At 31.5% G+C, this 19,050-nt stretch overlaps 2 protein-coding genes across 8 annotated transcripts; both read left to right on the top strand.

Moving 5' to 3' along the window:
* The first annotated feature begins 200 nt into the window (after positions 1-200).
* On the top strand, positions 201-5,011 carry GatC (glutamyl-tRNA(Gln) amidotransferase subunit C, mitochondrial). The gene is made up of 4 exons (XM_080156027.1): positions 201-947; positions 2,045-2,211; positions 3,322-3,396; positions 4,683-5,011. Exons 1-4 carry the CDS (start codon positions 923-925, stop codon positions 4,833-4,835), a joined length of 420 nt encoding a protein of 139 aa, XP_080012153.1. The 5' UTR covers positions 201-922; the 3' UTR covers positions 4,836-5,011.
* schlank (ceramide synthase schlank) lies at positions 5,000-11,961 on the top strand. Of its 7 annotated transcripts, none has more exons than XM_080156020.1 (10): positions 5,000-5,128; positions 5,791-5,894; positions 6,616-6,751; positions 6,949-7,015; positions 7,396-7,553; positions 8,080-8,237; positions 9,014-9,136; positions 9,424-9,616; positions 10,063-10,128; positions 10,469-11,961. In XM_080156020.1, the coding sequence occupies exons 1-9, from the start codon at positions 5,057-5,059 to the stop codon at positions 10,114-10,116; spliced, it is 1,065 nt and encodes a 354-aa protein (XP_080012146.1). In that variant the 5' UTR covers positions 5,000-5,056; the 3' UTR covers positions 10,117-10,128; positions 10,469-11,961. The 7 variants fall into 7 exon arrangements, with proteins under 7 accessions (XP_080012146.1, XP_080012148.1, XP_080012152.1 ...); XM_080156022.1 differs by having other exon boundaries at positions 10,442-11,961; XM_080156026.1 differs by having other exon boundaries at positions 10,433-11,961.
* Positions 11,962-19,050: the final 7,089 nt, after the last annotated feature.

The raw sequence follows: 19,050 nt of genomic DNA, 5'->3' as shown, positions 1-19,050 counted from the left end.
AAGTAAGGAATAAAATGAAAATCTTTTTTTCTGCTTTGATAAAAAATTAAAAAACTTAACTTTCTTTATTTTCTTACTTGTAAATTGCTTTATTTGTGAATAAGAAGAATTCTTTGAGAATAAGATATGAACTTGGCAACACGTCGCAGAACTATTGTTCCTATATTATCTGTCAAGCAAAGAAAAAGGGATGACAAGGTTCATAGTGTATATATCCACAGCTACCTAGCTGCCCCCTTATTCAATAAACAAAGAATAACAAAATTGCAGTAAAATTTTGACCAGATTTTGGACATTTTGGTGTATATAATTCAAGAAGTAAGGACAATTTATTTATTTTATACTACTTTTCATCATTAAATGGATAAATCGTGAATTATCTGCACTCTAAAATGTGAAATCAAATATGTCCTATAATGCAATTTATAAAAAAAAATGCATTTCTTTTCCAGCTATTATAGTACAATAAAAAAATGTTTTCTCAGAATTTTGTGAAAAATTTATAATTTTATTGTTTTATCTTTTTTTTAATTGATATTATACTTGTAAGATATAGAAAGGTAGTGACAATCATAATCATATCCTACCTCTCTAACTTTGGAATGCAGTTTCCCCTCTACATTAATTTACTCCTTCTAGTGCAAGGTAAAATGGAAAATAAGCTTTCAGAATAGGGCTAGGAGAAAATTTGTATTGAGTCGCGCTCTCCAATATTTGTTTTTATTTATTGACAAGTTTGGAGTTGTCTGCTGTGTGGAGTAGAGAAGAAGCACAACACACACACACTCAAGACACACACACCATAATAAACCGACACTCACACACACACTCATACTTGATAAGTGAGTTACTGCACTACACAGGTGCTGCAACCAGGGACAGGGTGTGACTGGTTTGAAGTAGTTTAACTCAAATCAGCCAAATGTTATTACGTTTCAGACAAAAAGGTAAAACATGCAGAACTTTAACAATTAGTTTCTTTGCGAAGTTACGTATTTATGGTTATTTTTTTTAATGAAAATAAATTGAAATATTTATTTTCATTATACTGCAGTATGTTATTATTGGCAAAATAATTAATTGTGTTCTGATATTTTTTGTTTTACTTTAGTGCAGGTGAAATAATATCCAAACTAGTATATTAATATGTACTATTAACGAAGCTCAGGATTGTTAAACAATTTACTTTCATAAAAAATGTTAATGACAAAAGTTTTTTTATTGAATAAAGCAGAAAAGTATTTTTGAATATTATATATTTCTACTTAACATTCCAAGTTTCTTGTTTATTAGTCATGTTTATTGATTTCTAGATATTTATCAAAGACATGCAATGTTAACACTATTCTATAAAGGGTTTTCTTATCAGTTGAGTACAGAAACTATATTAGTTTGTCCGTCTGTCTGTACGTCCGAGTCTGAATATCATTGCATGCATCATATTTAGCATTTCAGTAATGCCTTAAAATGTGTGTCATATCATCATTTGTTACATGGACTTTGTGTAATTGCTAAGAATATTTTTTAGTAATGGCAAATCACTAATTACAGTGTTACTTATAAATAAATGGCTTTGAATTTTTTTTCCATTTCATTTATTTTTAAAACAATTCAATTTAAATTCAATCCACATAGATAAAATTATATGATCACTTTTCTAAGTTGCTGAACTTCTTAGATCCTCTATGTGGAAGTATCCCCATTGTAAGCTTATTAATTCAGTTCTTCTTATGAACATATTTCTTTAATAAATTATTTGTTTTTGGGGAGGGAGGAGACATTTGGCTGTTTAATAGTTAACATAGTTTTATAATAACGTTTTCTTATTCGTTGGCTTAAAAACTTACGGACTTTTCTTAAATTTTTATAGCTTTGTTCTATTAGTTAAATGTCTAAACGTTTCAAACACTGATTTTAGTCTACAGAAGGGGTAATTTTTAATATCATCATTAGGGATGTACATTAATTTATCGGTCAATGTCTTATTCCATTAGATCGCTGATTTGATGTAGAATGACATATTTTTACTTTTTTTTATTTTTAGGTATTAACCTTTACCGGTGGTACCACTCAGCTATACCTACAGAGCTTGTGAAACCTCGTATAGAGACAGCAACAAATCAAGTTAAAATAGACTTGGAAACAATTCAGCTATTAGAAAGACTTTCTCTCGTCGATTTTGCAAACGTTAATGGGCTTCAAAGATTAGAGGTATGTAATGTAGCGGGTTTTTTTTGTAAAGCAAATCTTTTCTATATTTAAGGTCTGTCCGTCAATACGAAACGGGTAGTTCTTATTCTTAACTTCAGTATGTTAAAAATCATCCTATCGATTTCTAACCTTGTACGATTTACTAGGCGTTACAACCATATAATCTTTACTAGAAAGTACAAACGTCATTTTGATAGTTCATTCAGAAACGTTTGTTGTTGTCATGCTACATTTAGATATACATATCTTTGCTTTTAATTTTTGTCTGATTTAAGGGTTGTTTTCAGATTTTTAATATTTTTTGTCACTTATAAAATAATATACGGCTTGGTATTGTTGAGATATCGATTTAATTATTAATATTTCCCTCCTATGAGCTTGTTTTATTATGAGTCTAATAGATAGGTATGTTATTTATTTTATTAATATTTCACCTTTGATAAAGGGAGAGGTAGGTTTCGGGTAAAATCCGTAAAGGTTATGTGTAATAAGTTAAAAACAGTAGTTATTTATGTTAACTTTTTTTTTAAAAAATTGTCTAAAGTTCTTTTTAATAAGAAATACACATATTTAGTGAATATTATCGTTCTACTACTATTTTTAAGCCTTAAAACACACCTTTACGGATTTTACCCGAAACCTACCTCTCCCTTTAATGTAGAAACTTTATATGTGAAATAACTCTACATTTGGGTTACTTCAGATTACTTTAAGAAAGTTTGGCCTTCAAATTCCATCTTGTACATAGTTAGACAGTTTATATTTTTACATTAAAATTGTACATCGGCGGATACGCTACAAGCTACCAAGGGCTCTGCATTAAAAGTTATAAGAAATGGGGGGGAAATAGCCCGAAACCATCCCAAGGCTTAAAATTAGATAGTTTAAATGTTGAGCTAAGGGTAAACTTAATCAGTTCAGTAGTTTTTTAAACCAAACTACTTTTTATAATAGGATAGTCATAATATCAAAAGACAGTTAAGGTAAGATGAAGTTTTGTTCGATGAGACGAGCCAAACTTTGTAAAGCGAATACATTTTTATAGGTAATTTGTAAATTCAAGGTATAATACTACATACTATTATGGAATTTATGAAAATATTTGTTTAGTCTGCGATACAACTAGCTGATTCTTTGAAAAATATTGATACAAAATCTGTTGAACCACTCTACACAGTTCTGGAGGTAATTAGAGTTATTTTAATTGTTTGTATGATGATTCCTGGGACAAGTAAAGTACCATTTAGCAACTTTATAATCATTAACAGAATATCCATATGTCTTTTTTTATTAAGCATGTGATTTTTAGGCTATTTATAAGAAAAAAGTTTTGTTATATAATCATCCAGTCTATTAAATTAACAGGGTGATTTCATGGATATTTGGTACAGTACTAAATATAAGCGAAATATCTCTATAATCAAGTCATGAATGTAAGTACATCCATATTAAGCATATTAAGTAGGTAGGTAATTTTGGACATGTTAACTTAAAATTTTTGTCATCCTAGTAAAGAACTAGTTTTCATTTTGATGACCTTCGCTCCTTTGCCTTGTAAATGCTGACTCTTTGTTTCACATTAGTTTTATCAACAAAGCATTGTTTCAATATTAAATAATGTTCTGTTTATTCATATATTATATTTATACATATACCAAGAATGTTTTTATTGTTAATTTTTATTGAAGTTTTGGTTGGTTAAATTAAAGCTTAAAAAATACATTATCTTTAGGTATAGAACTTGTAGCTAAGTTTTAGTGGAACATACCTAGTGATTGATTACTTCGTACGTGCGGGATTGCAGTTCAGGACCTTATCGACTTGATGTACTGTCCAGGTCCTGGTCCAGCAATCCAGGAGAACTAAGGATGACTGTAACGCACCCTTCTCTGTCCAAACACCCAAGGATATTAGGCTAAGTAACATCCATCAGACAACCAACTCTCTGTGATGCACGACCTTTTGTCTGAGAAGTCCCAACTGTGCATGGTAACGAGTTGCGCCTGTTTTGGGCCAAGGCATTCCCCCTACTCTAACTATTTATGTCGCGCATCTAACATAGCAGCAGTAGGAACCATTTTTAACGTCTTTAGTTATGACGCGGTGTCGGCCCGAGATTCGAACCTATCACCTTCCCGACGACGAGCGGATGCGCTACGTGTTGAGCCACGGTCGCGGGTAACATACCTAGTGATAAAGGGAGAGGTAGGTTTCGGGTAAAATCTGTAAAGGTGTGTGTTTTAAGGCTTAAAAATAGTAGTAGAACGATAATATTCACTAAATATTTGTATTTCTTATTGAAAAGAACTATAGACAAATTTTTTTTTTTTTTAAGTTAACATAAATTTTTATCGTTCTACTACTGTTTTTTAACTTATAACACATAACCTTTACGGATTTTACCCGAAACCTACATTAGAAAAAACATCGAATAATTCTTAAGTTCGTTCTTTATTCTTATTTTCTTTTAGAATGAGAAACTGTATCTACGTGAGGATATTGCTGTAGAACCAAATAACAGACAGAAACTAATGGCACTGGCTAGCAGAACAGAAGAGGGTTATTATCAGACCCCAGAAGGAAATATACCTCTCAATACTACGCAAACTTATGACAGAGAATAATGTTCTTTTCTTTGGTTTGTACTAGATGTAGAGTAGCTAATCATATTTTAAAGGACCTTTTCTGATGAATTTTCAATATCAGGGCCTTTTTAATAACTATGTCCGTATGTGGCTGTGAACTTCTAGAATTTATTATTATTTCAGTTTTAGACTATTGATTATTTTGTTATTTCAGACTTTATTATGCACAAATTTTGATACATAAAACTAGTTTTGTAAAAATGAAAGAAATGGGGTTCGTTGATTTTTTCTGGAAGGAGTCTGTGTGGCTGCCCCCTAACATGACTTGGAAGGTACCATTCATTTACCTAACCATTTCATTTATTTGGTGTGTAGTCAGAGAAAGGTATTAACAATTTAATGGTTCTAAAGTACGCAGCGTTATCTTCATAATAGTTTACCTATAAGCAGTGTTGCGGAGCCGGGAGCCATGGAGCCGCCATTTTTTGCCGGAGCCGTAATTTTCGGTAAAAAAACAACTCCGGCTCCGGACTAGATAAACAAAGATATTTTTTTATTTTATAAATTATAATTTGGTAACTCTGTTTTGTCATGTGCAAATGTCCCTTTTAGTTTTTCAAGTCCATTTTTATCAAAAATTTAACTTTTAAAACCTTCAAAAGTCAAAAATAGACGTGGGGGAAAAAAATATGTCGAGTTTTTCTTGATTTTAGGTCGGAGCCGGAGCCGCCATCATCACAGACGGCTCCGCGGAGCCGAAGCCGCACCAAAATCAAACGGCTCTGCAACGCTGCCTTTAGGGGATGGCAACCAAAGTTCGCATCCAAATCCACTTTGGATTATTCTGCCAGATTTAAGCTCGTGTTTTCAAAGAAAAATTGTATATGGGAAATGCGTATTAGAAAATCCCCAAGATTCTAAACCATATTTATTAAAAATTGATGATACCTTTTATTATTATATACCTACCTAATTCTTTTTAACTCTTTTCCAGGATGTACAGCCAACGAAAGAGGGCATATACACTGAATTTTCTGATCTGTTGTATCCCATCCCACTTGCTGTCATCATTCTTATTCTTAAACACTTCTGTGAAAAGTAAGTTGTTTTCAAACCATAGGCTAATGAATTCAGAAAATCGTTTGAGGGTCAAATGTTGTAAGTTCCTGGAGGCATTTATTTTACGGAAATTTGTCATTGCAAATAAATAGGGAAGTTAGAATGAAATGGAAAAATTAAGGAAGTAGATTTGAAGAAATATATTAACCGTGAAATGGTTTGTTTTAATCCTTAGGTGAATTCTTTTATAAAATTTTGCCCCACTAAAATTTTAGTGAGGTAAAATTATCCCCTCTAAATTTCTAGTTTGCCTCACTGATTTTAGTGGGGCAAACTGATTTTAGTAGGGCAAAAGTTTTTTAAGAATTCACCTCAGGTTTCTTGTCTTTGCCTTTCTTCAAAAAAGTCAGATACATATTTGTTCTTTTCAACCTTAGCAACATCTAATAAAACTCATAAAAAATTCTTTTATAGTCGTCTGTTGATTAAACCTTTTACCTTAGATCCTTAAGAAAAAATGATACTTATTAAATAAATCAAAAGCGGTTAATGCATATTGCACACTAACGATTTTATTAAGATTACCTTCATAATAGTTAGGTACTTTATTTAATACATGATTTTTAATTGAAGAAGCATTTAAATATTTTGATAAAATTGACTATTTTTTCACTTGAGATCTTAAAGTATTTTTATATCAATCAACAATGATAATTAATTATTTAACCGTTTTTCATATTAATCGATTTTATAATTTTAGGAATTTATTTAAGCCGCTTGGAATGGCCTTTGGTATCAAAGATTCCAAGCACCTGAAGCCCTCTACAAATGATGTTTTGGAGAAAGAATTTCATGCAATGGAGAAATCTCGTGATTATAGTTCTAATTTTAGTCAGGTAACGTTTCAAAAATCGTTTAATATTATTCTTGTAGGGAAAAGATAAAATGAATCTTATGCGGCATCCCCCTTCCGCCGTTTGCTATTTCTCAATAAACTTTACGATTGAAATACAAGAACTCAGCATCTGATCATATTGTCTGTCCACCGCTATATTACCGTACACTTAAATAATGATTATAAATTATATTATAGTTGTCAAGACAGTTAAATATGACAGAAAGACAGATTCAATATTGGCTGAAGAGAAGAAAACTTTATGGTAAGCTTTTCAAACTCAGCAAGTTTGTTGGCAAGTTGTAAAGTTCACTAAAGTTCGATTTGTTAATGGTTCCACAAATTAATATTTTGAACTGCCCCTTTGCCTTAAATTTTTCGCATTAGGTTGTAATAAAGTAGGACACCTGTCATGATCAGGGAATGTAAGAAAATGTACTCTCTTTGTTATTTGTAGATTGTTATCTTTTCATCCGTTTCTCATTAAATTCAGAGCGTAAAAAGTAGGACACGTGCCAAAATCAGACAAAGCAATGCATGTCAGAAAATGTACCTACCGTAATATTTTCACCCTTTGTTCCCATTCTAATTCCGAGTATTATATTTATCGAATGTAATGAGAGACACATAAAAAATCTAATTTAGGTAAACCATCAACCCTAACAAAATTTTGTGAAAGCGGTTGGCGTTGGTTGTACTATTCTTTGGCCTTTGTGTATGGATTAGTTTGTCTGTGGGACGAGGCTTGGTTCAATAATATTCGCCACTGTTGGTATAATTATCCTCATCATGATGTACCAAAGGTGAGTTTTCCTTCTTTATTTGTTACTTGCTGCTACGCCATTAGATGCATCTAGAGTCACTTGAGGAGGGGGAAGTCGACCACCCATCCCCCTATTATTAAATTTAGTTTAAAAAAAAAATATTTTTTGGTGGGGTGGGGTATTTTTTCTAGGGGCAATTTCTCTTAGAAAGGTGGTGGTACCCTATCCCAAAATAGTTATAAACCTTCTCAGGACCTATGAAAAGCTACCCTGTAAAGGAGAACCATATCGGTTTAGCGGTTAGCGAGATCCTTCGATACTAACAGACAGACGGAAAAAGAAACATACATCCTGGTACTTTATTATAAGGATTTTTTCATAATTTTATCAGTGCTCAACACGCAAATATCGTTAGTAATGTGAGAATGTTTTATTTCTTTGTTGGCAGCATTCTATTGGACATAAAGGATCAGATAAATAGTTTTGACTAGCGGATGAGTTGTTGAATAAAAAAAAGTTTTGTGTTTTTTTGAATGTTCTTTACTGATCCATTTTTTTTTTGCAGGAGATTTGGTGGTACTATATGATAGAACTGGGATTCTATTGGTCTCTTTTCATTTCTCAATTTTCTGATGTGAAGAGAAAAGATTTTGTTGAGATGTTTATTCATCACACCATTACTATTTCTCTGCTCTGTTGTTCATGGACTTGTAATCTTCATAGGTAAGTTACACGTGAAAAATATTTAGAATTCATACTTAATGTGTGTGTGTGTGTAGCCATTGTTTCTTAGTGTTTGGACCTAATTAGTCATGGAGAAGGACGAGACACTTTTGTATAGCCACTAGGGCCATCAAGCTCCACGCCCAAGTACATTATGTCTTGACCCACTGTCTCAAGGGAGCTACTCTTTATTACCTCACCTACGCCGAGTATGGCAGGTGTCCCAAATTAGGTCAGCGTAATGAATGACGCTCTCCGCATAGGAGCTTGGGATAAGGGTTGTACAGATATTAAGTACGTGACTATTAAGTATCCAAACCACTTAATAATTTCCCTTCTTACACAACCAGGGGAAGTTTTGTGAATGTATTCAACTGAGAATTTCGAGTTGCCACATGGGGACTTGAACTCAAACTTTCATCACAGTAACTCAGTGCGATACCACTGAGCTACGACGCCCCTTATTACTTACTGATATTATAATAATAAATTTTCAAACTACCTTTTTTTATCATGTTATTAAGGTTAAGTTTGACAGATTCACTTTTTTAAACCACTTTAAATATGATTCTACAGAAGAATAATTTTATTAGAAATCAGGAAGGTTTAATAAGGAGGGTGTTTGATTAAATAAAATTGGGGTTATTGAGAGTTGCTCCTATATATACTTGACTGATAGATTTTGAAATTGGGGAAATATTGAGAATCCCAAAACCCTTTATTATAATTTATCACCCTGTAAAAGACCTCAGATCAACTTTAATTAAACAATTTAGGGCTGGATCACTGGTGCTCGTTATCCATGATTTTGCTGACATATTCCTGGAGTTCGCGAAGATGGCCCACTACACCAAGTTGACCACTCTCTGTGACTGCATCTTTGTTTTCTTCACAATCAGGTTTGAAAATCATTCTGCGGTTGAACATTTTGTCGTCATTTCGCATTTGGACTAAAATCTGTTTCACGTCGCATCATGTCAGACTCATGCTATCAATATTTAAGATGGGGGCAATTTATTTTCCAATAAAATTATAAAAGTTCTTTTCCATGCATCGAAAATAGCCTAAATCCTGCTCGACATACCTCATATGTTTTTATTTATATTGTATAAATATTTGTATATGTATATATATATCATTATAAATATAAATGATGCGTTTAAATTTAATTTTTGTTTACATTTAGCTGGATTGTGACTCGTCTCGCAATATTTCCTTCCTGGATCCTATACAGCGCCATTGTTGAGGCTCCCCAGCTTGTCCAGATGTTCCCAGCCTACTATATATTCAATGCTTTGCTCTCTGTCCTCCTTGTTCTCCATGTTATCTGGACCTACTATATTCTCAAGATTCCTTACAAGAGCTTTGTTGTCAAAGAGGTTGGTATATTAGATTTTTTTCACTTTTGTGCTATTTCTTTTACTCTTTAACCTGATTAGGGGCAAGGGAAAGCTCATCTGAAGGTAAACTATTTTACAACAACTTTACACAAATTTTCACCAGTAAAATTTTTAAAATAATTATTATAAAATAATTTGTTTGTCAGCATAATGTGAAGCATATGACAAAACATGTTTAACAAGTCAGTTATTATTTTAGTTTCTTATCTAGGAAAAATCTAGCTTTTGGGAAATATCGTCGAAAATTTTCGGCCTTCTATTATTGGAATGAACCATATATAAAAATAAATAAGCAAAATGAATTGTCTGCTAGGAATTTTTAAATTTGACGGATTATGGTGCAAATTGACTATCTATATCTTCTATATCATTAGGTCAACATGATAACAAACCTTCAAAGTTTAACTCGGATTTTTATTTTTTAGAAAATCAAGGATTCCAGATCAGATTCTGATTTAACAGAGAGTGAAGATACATAACTGATGTATTAGGTTAGGTAATAAACAACATAATTCACGCTGCACTTTCATGCAATAAAGTCTTTTACATGATACTCAATCTTATTGAACTCTAAACTTTTTATATTTCCAAACTTGTTTGTAGTGAATCTACTCAATAACTTTTTCTGTCCCTTGGTCCAAAACACTAAGGGGGTGTATTAGATTTACTTGGCTTGTTTTTAATATAGAAAGCTTATTTTATAACTAAAAAAATATTTTTGAGATTATTATTATTGTTATATGTATTTTAAAACCTAATTGGTCTGCTTTTAGTCATAGTTGCATGTAAGTACAGCGTTTTAAGTTGTTTTATTGTATTATGCAATTCTAGTTCTAATTTGTATTTAAAATGGAGGAAAGTATATTTTAAATCTTTTCTTGAGACTTAAAATAAAAAATCTTAAAATGAAGAATATCTAAAAATATCATGATCTTTAATTTTTTAAGTATTAAAATGGAATCTAAGCTTTTACTCCTCATTGGAATTTAAAGTAAACTAATATATCAAAAATTACGCCTTTTATGTTTATATCTTAAAAGTCTATAAAATGTTTATTTGTATTTATATGTTATTGTATGCATTTAATTTATTTCATGAAATGAGACATTTAACTTTATGTATTTTATGCATCTATTTTAATATAAATTGTTTGAATTATTTGCACGCTCCACGCCTCCCAACACTAAGTGTCAAATACAAAGTGTCAATGCCTAATAAACGCCAATTTTAAAAATTAGTAGCGGTTTTATCAAAAATTATTAACATGTTCTGCCAATAAAATGAGGAGATTTTGTCCAAATTCTGCATATCAATTTTAAAACTTAAATCTAAAATATACAAAATAAAATTTTGTTATTGCATTTTTGCTCAAAAGATATTTTTGAATCTTACACTGAAAACAGACATTGAGCAGTAAAAAATTCTGTTACCGTCATCGTTAAGGAGCTAATTTTAATTTTACTATTAAATCAAAACAAATGATCAAAAAAAGTATAAAATCTATATAAAAAATAAAAAAAGCATCTTGCTTAAAAAATAAATTGAGACGCCTAAAAAAAGCATGACTTGCAGGGTTATAATTTTATTTTCTTCCACGCGGCAAATAAGCCGCATTAATGAGAATTTTATTGTAAAGGGGGATGTGCAGAAACACTAATTGAGCGAAGGGGAGAGGGGGGGATGAGTGGAAGGTGATGGACGAAAAATATAATTTTCTGAAGTAGTTTATATCACTCAATTTCTTTAGAATACTTTATAATCTTAGGTCAAAAATAATCCTAAAAGTTTTTAAAGTCTCCCTCCCGTCCCCCCTTTGCTCAAATGGTGTTGCCGCCTACCCTCTCTATGCTTGTAACAAACTATGTATGAACCTATGTGAAATTACTGCACGCACAATCATTGAAAAAAAGCCTAAAAAGAGAAATCTTTATGCACAGAATGTGATTTTATTAGCTACTCCAGTGAACTAGTAATACTCTTGTATTTTATGAAATTATATTAAACTTTTGTTATACTATTAGTATTTGAAAATGTTTATGTATTTTAAATTTTATATTGCATGTTTTAACCATTTCTGAATTAGTAAATATTATTTAAGTAACTATACAAAATAGGTTGTACTTACAGTTTGTAAAGATTTACTTTTTGTATCTCAATTTGTCAAATTACTGAATACTCAACATTCCATTCAAAAGTATTTATATTTTTAAAATAAGGTGGGGCAGAAGAAAATGAAGATATATTATGTGATTCCTGAAAATCATTACGTATTTACAATGTGCAAAATATACCTAATAGAAATTGGGTTTTTCTAAGATGATTTTGATGATTTTTAAATAAATAAAAACAAGGATGACAACATCCATAAGTAGCGAAGCATAAACAATTAAATAAGAATTTAGATATTGGTTGACAAAAGCATGCACATTAGGAAAAAATTCACGAAACCTTTTCAACATTTGTTAATTTCTTAATATTTATTTATATTTCAGTACTATGACTAACAGACTGACGGTCAAAGTAAATTACATACTGGATGCTTAGAACAACGGGAAATTTAATTTTGATATTTTTAACTACAAAAATTAAAAAAAAAACGGACCATAAACACCAAAGATATGAAGAAAAATGTGAAAAATATAAAAATAGCCAAAAACCTGCAAAAAGGCAGTCTGACCGCCATTGATGTGTTCTTGAAACGAAAGGAAATTTTATTTTGATATCTATAACTGAAAAACTTTGGAAATTGGGCCATAAACACCAAAGGTATGGAGAAAAATGTGAAAAATTGAAAAATAGCCTAAAACCTGCTTAAAGGCAGTCTGACCGTCATAGTTGTTTTCTTGAAACGACAGGAAATTCAATTTTGATTATATAACTGAAAAAATTTTGGAAATCGGACCATAAACACCAAAGATATGGAGAAAAATGTGAAAAATACAAAAATAGCCTAAAACCTGCTAAAAAGCGATCCTATCGACATTGATGTTTTATAGTTAATTGTGCTCCTTGATAATGGGAATGTTGTCAAAAAATTTCAGCCTTTTATCTTTTATAGGAGCCGAGAAAATCACGTTTCCCCCAAACTAAGACGGACATACGGACAGACGGACATACGGACATACGGACAGACGGACAGACGGACATTTCAAATTATAGAGTAGCTTCGCTACTAAAAATAGGCTTAACCCACCTTTTTGATTCATTCAATTTTTTTTAAGTAACGCGAAACAAATGTGATCAGTTAAATGTAGTTAAGACTGTTTCTTACCAGTGCAGTGTTAGAGGGATATGACAAGGGATAAAAATAATAAACTTTCTATTTATGGGTCCTGCTTTTAACGGGAATTCGATTGGGAAATAATAATTTATCTTCTGTTGTCATTTTCCTGCCTGGTTTCTGCATAAACCAATGAGGTACTCTGTCTTAACTGCACAATAATCAGTAGAGAATTATAAATAAACAAAATATTATCTTCGCCCAGTTAAACTGTTTATGAACATGAGATAACAACGTTATCAACGCGTTTCATAGTAAATTGTCCACCCGCAGGGAGTAAAAACTTAAGGCGATAAGTTTTTAATTTGACCTTTCCACAGCCAGTTAATTGTAAACCGTGTTAGTAAATATATATTTTGTGTTATAGAATAAGAATATTTATCTGTAATCACTCTATGTATGTACATGTAGCTTATAAGATTTTAATTTTTTGTTATTTACATTTACAAATGATAATTTTACTGTACAATCAATTGATAATGATATATTGATTTTTAAAAGCGAAGCTTTTCTATAATTAGGGTCGGTCCGTCCGTCCGAGATAGATAGCTTTTATTCGTTAATTAAGGCATGTTAGAATTGTCCTATCGATTTCAAACTTTGCATGATGATTCCTGTAGTAGTTAAGTACGATTTAGAAAGCGTAGCAACTCTATAATCATTACCAGAATGTCCGTACGTCCATTTTAAACATGTTGATTTTTCTACTTTTTTAACAACAAATTTTTATGTGATCTAATTATCCGTTTGATCTGATTTTTGGTATATTGATTCCTGGGGCAACAATAAACAATATTATAAGCGAAGCAACTCTATAATCAAGTCCTAAGAATGTAAGTATGTCCATAAACATTATCCTGTATCAAGCAGTTTTTCAACAAATTTACTTACAATTTTGCGTCGACTCTTATACTTTTATATTCTGATTATTCAGTTCAGACACTATACAAATGTTTTTGTCCGTTTGTCCTACCGTTTCAGTGCTTCGCTTTTATGGATGTTGTCATCCTTGTTTTTTATAAACTTTACATAAGAAAATGTTAGTTTTAAAAGATAAATTATAAAGAAAAAAATCGTATGCTTAATTTAAAATAAAACCAAATAATCATTTTAATTAAAAGACACTGTAATAGTTATAATAGGCATTTGATGGGTTAACTTTATCATTGACAATAACTGAGTTTCCTTTACGGGATAGTTCTATGAAGAGTATTTTAGAAATAGCTTAAGAATATTTTAATTAGTTATTTGCCGAATACTTTCTAATTTGAAAAAGTTAAATCTTTCACAAGGAATAAATAAACAATAAATTTAATCATCTTCATGCACCCTTCCCATAATTTGTATATTGTAAATTTTTTATATTGTGCAAAAATAAAAAAAATCTTAAATTATAAAATAGGTAACTTAGAAATGTCACATATACATAAATATACTCTATACATAATTAAGACAGACTAAGTTTATATTTCTGTAAAATCTATAATACAAAGTAGAACGATGTCTGTCTGTCCGTCTGAAGCTTAAGATCTCAGTAACCACTGAACCGATTGGGCTCTACTCTTCAGGGAATATACCTACTGGTCCTGTGATGGTTTTAAGCTATTTTCTTGGGGGGTGGGACACCCCCAACCCCCCCCCCCCCAAAAAAAAATGAAAAATACCCCCTTCCCCCCGAAAAAAATTTTTTTTTTTACTTTTTCTTTTTAAATCTAAAATACGAAAAATTAGGTTGATCAAACCTCTTGGGGTAAGCCCCTAGAGGCTAGGGGCGAAGCCGCTAGTATATAATAAAGAAATAAAAGAAGATGGGATAGTCACATGACCTGTGAAATGAAACGAAGCTTATCTGAAAATAACAGTTATCTGTGCTTCGGTATTCATATTTATATACATTATAGGTTGATTAAATAAAGATTAATTTTATTTTTGTACATTAATATTAATTTAATCTATCATTTGCCTATGTTTCTGTATTTGTTTCATATGCTATTAGCACTCAATAAAATTTAATATAAAAACTTAAAGAACTCTCTTGATTTATTTTACTCTCGTAGAAGCCGCTGCGTCGAGTCTTAAAGAATATTTTACAGCAGCTGAACGGCTCATTTTTTCAGCTGGAAAACTTTATAAAATTATTTTTTAAACCCCCATTCAGACTTTTTGTTGCAGCAGATTTGCTTTTTTTTATTGCCAGGGGGGAGGGAAGGGGACATTCAGCTGTTTATTATACGAGTCCCCAAAGTTTTGTAATAACGTGTTCTTAGTCGTTGGCTTAACATTTTGAGTACTGTTGGCGAATTTTGATTGGTTGGTTCATTTAGATGAGTGTTAAAACATTTAAACCACTAATTGTAATCAACAGAAAAGATAATTTTGTTTGTCACCAATATAATGGGTATGTACATAAATTTATAGGTCATTATCGTATCCCTTTAGTTCCCTGATTTTTTTTGCGGGCTAGAAAATTTTTGTTATTATTTTATGATAAATATTTTTGTCTTGATTCCGCAAATATTAAATTGCATATCAAAATATAATTTTGCAATTTAAATTTAAGAATTTGGCAAGTCAGGGGATTGGAACATCTCTTTGATAAGGCTGATTTAAAATCGTGCAAAATATTTAATTCGAGTTTTATAAATCCGTAATTCCATCACCCGTATTTTATTAGAACTACTTAAACATAAGATTTCATTTAAGTGATTGCGGACTTACATACACCCTTTTCAATCTTTTTCACAAAAAAATGTACCTAGAATTTGACCATTACAAATCCGCTGTGATGATTATATGCTATTTGCACATCTTCCTTGCTTTCAAACTATGCAAATTTATTTCGCTCAGCTACTCATTAAGTCGTCCAGTTATTTGGTATGTAAATCTGTAATGTCAATGTCATTTTGTCCATGCATGATTAACGCATTTCTTTTATTAATTTCTCTAACGTTTTAATACGATCATTGCTTTTCCCTGTTTCCCATTTGTGTGATTTGAGTTTTCTGTTGTCCTAATTCGATTTTTAAAAGCGAAGCTTTTCTATAATTAGGGTCGGTCCGTCCGTCCGTCCGTCCGTCCGTAACGGATAGCTTTTTTCGTTAATTTAGGCAGGTTAGAATTGTCCTATCGATTTCAAATTTTGCATGGTGATTCCTTTAGTAGTTAGGTACAATTTAGAAAGCGTAGCAACTCTATAATCATTACCGAAATGTCCGTACGTCCATTTTAAACATGTTGATTTTTTACTTTTTTAACATCAAATTTTTATTTGATCTAATCATCAGATTGATCTGATTTTTGGTATATTGATTCCTTGGACAACAAAGTATAATGTTATAAGCGAAGCAACTCTATAATCAAGTCCTAAAAATGTAAGTATGTCCATAAACATTATCCTGTATAAAGGAGTTTTTCAACAAATTTACTTAAAATTTTGCATCGACTCTTACACATTCATATTCTGATTATTCAGTTCTGACACTGTGTAAGTGTTAATGTCCGATTGTCCTACCGTTTCAGTGCTTCGCTTTTATGGATGTTGTCATCCTTGTTTCATTATATTTTGCCAAATCCTATTATTTTTTGGACTTCCCTAAGAATTATGATTTCACATGTCTTGCATATTCGTTTATGTCTTTGTTGTAAGTTTAAGGATTCGGGAAATTTTATAGGATTCGACCTAAATTGTTCTAAATTGATATAAAAAAATTGTTCATTGTTGAAAGGGCAATTATCCCAAATGAAATATTGGTACATGCATCTTACGGACAGAGCCTAATTATAGGACATCGCATTTACAAATGGATATAGAATACATGGATATATTGACAGGGGAAAATTTGTCGTCAATTTATGTTGCTAATATGAACCTTACTTATTGGTCAGTTCGTTAATCTATTAGGAGGGGATGGGAAGTATCGTTATTTTAGCCACCTGATTGTATCACCCTATAAAATCTGGCGCAACATCCAAGTAATTACAACTGTATTGCAGCAACATTTGTTTTTTAATGTTATACTACGTACCAGTCACCCAAACTCAACCATATGTCTTTTATTTACTCATTTGGGTTTTTCAACGTTGTACTTCTTAAGCTGTTACATAAACAAGGATGTCAAACATACATAAAATCGAAGTTCAACACAGAAAATAATAAACACACTGGCAATGTATGAAAATCAACACTTTTCAGAAAATGTAAAAACTGTTTTGTTGTTAATTTACGTACATGTAATTGAACAGACTTACTTTTTATAGGATTGGAGATAGCTTTTTAAAAGAGCATGCAAAAAATATATGTATAAGTAATTATTGTCAAAAACTACTAATAAAGAAAAAAGTAAATATATTAAGAGTGGTTTAAAAATTTGGTTACATGGAGCAGTGGATCCACTTTTTAAAAAAGTATTGTAATTAAGTTTCTTGGGTATTTTTAAAGAGCGAAGATTTTACACATTATGGGTCAGTTAGCCCGTATCAGATAACTCAGATTGTAAATTTATGTACGTAATTTTTCTTTCAGTTTTAAAATTTGGATGCTGTTTTCTGAAGTAATGTGGTACAAATTATAAATTAGATAAAACTTAATTAGATAATGATTACTAAAGGAATCTTAAGGGATAAGATAATGGACGATAAATTGATCTGCACCCTAATAAATGACAGTCAATGTTAACTCTTCTGTAGTTAAGATTATTAGTAGAAAAGTTTGACGACTTGGTACAATGCAGAATTATCTCACCACCCAAGTCTTCAAAATATAAGTATATCAGCAATTATGGATGTTTTTTCAGACTTCTGAATAAATATTCTGCTTCTCAAGTGCTGACACTACATAAGTGGAAGCTAGTAAAAGTGGCTGACTCAGATTATGATCAAAAATTAACCAATGAGAGGCCAGTAAACACTGTACTTGACCAGTGTTAAAATTTATAGTGGCCTCTCATTGGTTAATTTTTTTTACGTCATAATCTGAGTCAGCCACTTTTACTAGCTTCCATAAGTGGTTAATTTTTTTTACGTCATAATCTGAGTCAGCCACTTTTACTAGCTTCCATAAGTGATCAAATTCAATTCTCCTACTTTCTGAGCTACAGAGCTTCGCTATTGTCATCCTTGTAGAAATCACATAATTGCTGTATAGTTGTAATTTAAGAATCATCCCTAAAAATGCTCGCAGGTAAAATTTTTGTTGAATCAAACTTGATTTTAAATCAGGTTAACAGCATGACCTGCTAGATTAATCCACACCCTATATTGCATGTTCCACCATGAAAATTATCAAAGGCTCGCCAAAAACTAAAAACTTTATTTTTCCATTTTTTTGTAATAAAAGAATTGTCTGATTGTGATGCAACCTGAAACACATTGTTTAATCTATATCTTATGCTGGAGCTTTTTAAAAATTTGGTCTTTTTGTTGGCTTCGCTTTAATGTAGTCATATTTGTTAAAAATCAGGAACAAGGGATGGACCGCTTAAAGGAAAAGTAGGGAATAGTCACTTTCGTGGCAACGCCCCTTAAGGGGCGATTCGTCGATTTTATTAAAATGGCTTTTTATACATAGGTTAGGGTTAGGTTAGGTTATAGTGGGTTAGGTGATTGCCCCACAGGGTTAGGCAATTAGCCCCGCAGGGTTAGAGCCCCCCGCAAGGGCTAGAAATAGGAGAAAACCTACTGTGAAAAATACGAAGAATCGCCCCTTACGGTGCGTTGCCACGAAAGGGACTATACCCGAAAGCTATTGTACCCAAACATTTATGTAAATTTTTCACCAACATCAACCAGTACAATATGATCACAATAGATTTAAGCGGGTTACAAAGTCGTTACATTTAAAAGTCACAAAAAATTTTTATGTTTTTTTTATTTTTAACACAAACATTTAGTTGATAACATTAGAGAATTTAAAAAAAAAATGCTAAGCTTTTGATGATTTTTTAGTGACAAAAACCCAGTAATAAGGTATAACCAACAAGCAAAATAAATCTAAGATAATATTTGGGGGGCAAATGTAGAGGTCGTCAATTTTACGATGTGTTGCCCCACAACGACAGCTGATAAACACGTAAAGGTTTCGTGATTTTTTTCCGAATTAATTACGTTATTGGGAGAGGCTGACAAAAACCCTAAC

This window comes from Acartia tonsa, chromosome 4, assembly GCF_053477335.1.
Source record: "Acartia tonsa isolate MP-2025a chromosome 4, ASM5347733v1, whole genome shotgun sequence".
Taxonomy (NCBI): domain Eukaryota; kingdom Metazoa; phylum Arthropoda; class Copepoda; order Calanoida; family Acartiidae; genus Acartia; species Acartia tonsa.
The sequence above is the reverse complement of the archived record's forward strand: the minus strand, read 5'-3'. Positions and strand labels throughout refer to the sequence as shown.